The 4,615-nt window shown below is 40.3% G+C and overlaps 1 protein-coding gene across 1 annotated transcript; it reads right to left on the bottom strand.

Annotated features, from left to right (window-relative positions):
* Nucleotides 1-1,464: 1,464 nt before the first annotated feature.
* Nucleotides 1,465-4,305, bottom strand: irak1bp1 (interleukin-1 receptor-associated kinase 1 binding protein 1). The gene is made up of 4 exons (XM_033990650.2): nt 4,033-4,305; nt 2,572-2,653; nt 2,348-2,478; nt 1,465-1,711 (listed from the first exon to the last, which is right to left on the bottom strand). The coding sequence occupies exons 1-4, from the start codon at nt 4,290-4,292 to the stop codon at nt 1,465-1,467; spliced, it is 720 nt and encodes a 239-aa protein (XP_033846541.2). The 5' UTR covers nt 4,293-4,305.
* Between the last annotated feature and the right edge of the window lie 310 nt (nt 4,306-4,615).

The raw sequence follows: 4,615 nt of genomic DNA, 5'->3' as shown, positions 1-4,615 counted from the left end.
TTCTTAAGAGGTGGTGTTTTTAAAATCCATTCTGTCTTCTGTTATGAGAGTTAACTTCTTTTTTTGTTTTATTAAGTCTACTTTATTTGTGAGATGTATTTACCTTCACATGTTTCAGCTGCTGCCTGTAAGACCTCCTCAAAACTGTCACCTCTCACTCACCAACAAAGTGGTCTAACAAAAAGAAAATAAGAGGTTAAAGGTTCACTAGGTAACTTTCTGGATCTGTTTTTTGAGCGTCTGCATCTGGGTAGAGGATATTCCACATTATGAGATTAAACGTAACAACCTTTCATTTATCTGTGTAAACCCTCAGTCGTCCAGGTCTGATCCACATCAAAAGACGAAGTTAAAATCTGTCAACTGGACAAATCGTAAGAGTGAAGACGTTTTGCTGCTCATCCAAGCCACTTCTTCAGCTCTGGTCAGTTTCAAGATCTGGAGTTATCTGTCCTCTACGACACAGAGCTCAAGTGGTGCCTACAAACGCAGAAGGAAAAGTGAAGTAGGAGCAACATGTGGAGAAAGCCCTCTCGGCTTGTGGATATCCAAAATAGGCCTTCAATAGATCTAAGAGAGCTAAAAAAACAGGACAACAGGGAATCTGAAAACAGAAGGAAGGGTGTTACCATTCCTTACACAGCGGGTGTGTCTGAAAAACACTTTAAGACAAAAAGGTCAAAACTCTGAGCCATAAACAAAGCAATGTGGTCTACTCCATTCAGTGTAGTGAAGAGTGCAGTGAGCGTTACACTGGAGAAACTAAACAGCTGCTCCATAAGAGGATGTACCAACACCGGCGGGAGAGTTCCTCAGGACCACAGTGCGCCGTGCATCTCCATCTTAAAGCCACTAACCACTGCTTTGAAGATAGTGAAGTTCAGATCTTAGCTAGAGAAAAGAAATGGTTTGAGAGGGGAGTTAAAGAAGCTATTTTTGTTAGGAAAGAGAATCCTTCCTTAAACAGGAATGGAGGCCTGAGACATAATTTCTCCCCCATCTATAACTCCATCATCAGACTCAGAACAATGAGAACAATAGCAGGGTCGTTAAGGGCTGAATAGGGTGGTCTCAGCTGAAACTGGAGACAATAGATGTTTCCAGTTTGTGTAGTTAGCCCCTCCCTTCAGGCATAAGGCAGATACAAGGCAGCAATCTGACCAGAACTGAAGAAGCGGCACTCCTACAACGATTTGTCCAGTTGACAGATTTTAACTTCGTCTTTTACAACCTTTCATTTAGTCAATTACAGGTGTTTTAAAATACCCTGAAACAGATGTGCACACACTTGTACTCGTTTCTTCACAGATCTGACCTGTAATTTCGCTTGGTGACGTCACTTGTTTGTCTCCATGGAGATTGAAAAGCCGTGCTGCCATACTGTGATGCATTCTAGATACAGTAAACCATCGCTGAGTTAGTGCTAGTGCAGCCTGTATGTCGTCCTCACGTGTCTTTTACTGTTTACAGCTGCTTTCCAATTCTGTCTTTAATGCCAAAAGTGATGGACACGCGTGAAAAAGCGGTGATTGAGGGAATACAGGGCAGAGCTGTTAAAGGTCTGTGTTCACTTCCATCGTCTTCGCTGTGGACTTCTCTAATCTCCTCTTCCACGATCAGCTGAGGCGATCCGAGCGTCTGCCCCAGGAGCTGACTGATATCGCTGGCCTTCTGTTTGGCGTTGTCCACAGCAGACGCACAAACACGTCTCCTGGAAACACAAAGGCACAGCACAGTCAGTTGAGATGTGATGGTACTGGCAATTACATAGTCCCTCAATATATATTATTCAGATTGTTTTTTATTTATCGAATTGTAAGCTTCACTATACTGTATAAAAAGTAGATTTTTTTTAAGGTGATGTGGTAAAAGGCAAAAGCAACAATATGAAAATCTATAAATCTATACAGTCAACTTCTCTTCTTTAACAGTACTTTTTATGATCATACTATTTTACTTCTAATTTTGATTTTATGCTGTACTGAATCAAATAATTCGTAGGCGATGTGGAAAAAAACAAAAGAACCCCAAAAACAAAACTGTTGCCCTTAATAATAATAATAATAATACTTGCAGTAATGCCCATAACGATAAATATTACATTCTGAGATTAATAACGCAATCATTATTTACTCTGAGACTAATGCTGTAGTAAAGTTAGTTTTAAAACAAATATATTTTTTTCTTTATTTATACAAGGACATCTATTGAAAGCACAATGAAAGGCTCTCTTTATCATGGGCACCCTGTTCAAAATAGAGAAAAAATATATACAAAAACAGTTGCAGGTGTGAGTATAAAAGCTCAAATCCAAGTTCAATCCAGACAGTTTCTGAGAGTAGTTCACCTGAGCTGACTGAGACATTCAGGGCTGTGGAAGTATCGAGGTAACCCAATGATGACACTCTTATCTAGTTTCTCCAGCAGCAGTCTACAAACCAGCTCCATCTTTGCAAAGTCAGAAAACGTCACAGCCACCTGTAAAAATAGAACAAAACACAACTGCTTTGTCTGTATGGAAAGTCTAAAGTAAATATCACTGGTCATGTAAATAACTTTATAATGTTATACCTCTGCGTTCATGTGATACTGCTCCTCTTCTCTGTGGAGGAACGTGCGCGTCAATACGTCTTCGGTATTGATTCCATGTGTCCTGGAAATAACAGATACATTTTAGTATGATTTTTAACTTTCTCTGCAGATAAAGTGTTGGTAAAAAACAGTGAAATGTGAATCATTAAGTTTATCATTAATACAGCTTGAAAAATAGGATGGTTTTCTGTTGTGCATCAAGCCACTGATTCTAATGATAGGACAGGTTCACCATGGTACTAGGCCCACATGCACGTCTTGTAGGGTCTTCAAAAAATAATATATTGTACGTAAAAAGTTGGGTCTCAAGGTCAAAAAGGCAAAACACAAACAAAAAGCAGCATTAAAACCACAACTCTTGTCTTGCCTTGTCTTCGATGTGTGCGAATGGGCAAAGGAATAAATGAATATATATCCATCAATGCATTTTCTTCCGCTCATCCGGGGCCAGGTCGCAGGGGCATCAGTCTAAGCAGGGCCTTCCCAGGCCAGCCAAAAGACAGTCCCTCCAGCGTGTCCTTGGTCTTCCTCGGGGCCTCTTTCCAGTGGGACATGCCCGGGACACCACGTCCCCAGGGAGGCGTCCAGGGGGCATCCAGGACAGATGCCCGAGCCACCTCAGCTGGCTACTCTCGACGTGGAGGACCAGCGACTCTGAGCTCCTCCAGTGTGACCAAGCTCCTCACCCAAGATTAATATATATAAAAGTAGGAATACAAAACTAGCCATTTTGTCTTTTCATGATCACTGTTCATGTAATATATATTTTATTGTATTACCTCCTGGGACCTGGCGTCTACATATGTGAACAACACATTTTGGGCTGTCTAGGCCACAATACTTTTTTTTTTTTCCTCTACAAGATCCTGGTGTCCACATGAGGTCATTAAGCTGTCACTTAAAGGTGACAGAAGAGTATAACACATTATAGTTTAGAGTCAAGATGGACTTGGTTAAAGGAATATGTCTCCTGCACCTGTCAGCAGCACTTCAAATGAGCCACATTGCTCCAAGAGGCACAGTTGTTTCTCATTTTGTTTTTACACTCAGGAAAAGTGTTACGGTGTTCAGGCACTTAATTTTTTTTTTTTTTTCCATTATTCAAATCTGATTTTATTTTGTTCTATCAAAATCATTAAAAAGTAGAACAAATGTCCTCATATGTGTACATAATTTTTCTCATAATGTGAAAAATAACAAAGAGAGCTCGGGTCTCAGTAGGTTAAAATGTGGCAATACTCCATTTAAATAAACATGATTTAAAAAAAAAAAAAAAAAAAAAAAAAAGCGAACTCATGTTAGCTCCAGGCTTCCGTAGTGCAGTTTGTTTTTGTCAAACTAGCAAACAGCGGGTTGGTCGTGTTGATTAGCTCTTGCACGTGTCTTCTAAAATAATTACACCAAACTACACGGTAAATGCACATTAAATATATTTGTTACCTAACACATTGTAAAATATAATCAAGTCTCCGTGAAACGCTGTTTGTCGCCTCGTTCACAGACTCTTTGCTGCTGCTCACACAGACCCGCACAGAGGCTCGGTCCGCCGGGGCACACAGCTCCGCAGTGCCCGTCACCTGGAGCTCTCTGGGCCGCGGAGGGACGTGGGGTGTCCGCCGGTCTGTCTCCAGCCGTTTGTCCTTCATCCCAGAGTCTGGAGTCGGTAAAACGGTGGCAAATACTCGGGTCTGCGGGTCCATGGCGGAGGAACAGACGAACTTCCCGCTGCTATGGTGACGAAGGGCGCAGGGCATGCCGGGATTTGCAGTTCATAAGATTGGTGAGTTTCTTGTGTTTTAACAGGTAAGTTTCGATTGAAAATGTTCTTTATTCTTGGCTATATTGTAATGCATATAATAGTTAGCACACATAAAAGTATAAAAATAGCTTAACTGCCAAAGTAATGGACGTGTTTTGATTTTTTAATGCATTCTTTATTATTATTATTATTATTATTATTATTATTATTATTATTATTATTAGTAGTAGTATTTATTATTATGTACTTTTTATTCTATTTGAA

This window comes from Periophthalmus magnuspinnatus, chromosome 24, assembly GCF_009829125.3.
Source record: "Periophthalmus magnuspinnatus isolate fPerMag1 chromosome 24, fPerMag1.2.pri, whole genome shotgun sequence".
NCBI classification, from domain to species: domain Eukaryota; kingdom Metazoa; phylum Chordata; class Actinopteri; order Gobiiformes; family Gobiidae; genus Periophthalmus; species Periophthalmus magnuspinnatus.
This window is presented reverse-complemented; position numbering and strand designations above follow the sequence as displayed.

What these genes read in the sequence shown, in the direction of transcription:
- irak1bp1 (XM_033990650.2), bottom strand. Translation starts at nt 4,292, where the DNA reads ATGGACCCGCAGACCCGAGTATTTGCCACCGTTTTACCGACTCCAGAC. An exon ending in TATATTTTACAATGTGTTAG is followed by an intron (nt 2,654 to 4,032) that starts GTAACAAATATA and finishes TGTTATTTCCAG; the next exon opens with GACACATGGAATCAATACCG. An exon ending in GAATGTCTCAGTCAGCTCAG is followed by an intron (nt 1,712 to 2,347) that starts GTGAACTACTCT and finishes TTGTGTTTCCAG; the next exon opens with GAGACGTGTTTGTGCGTCTG.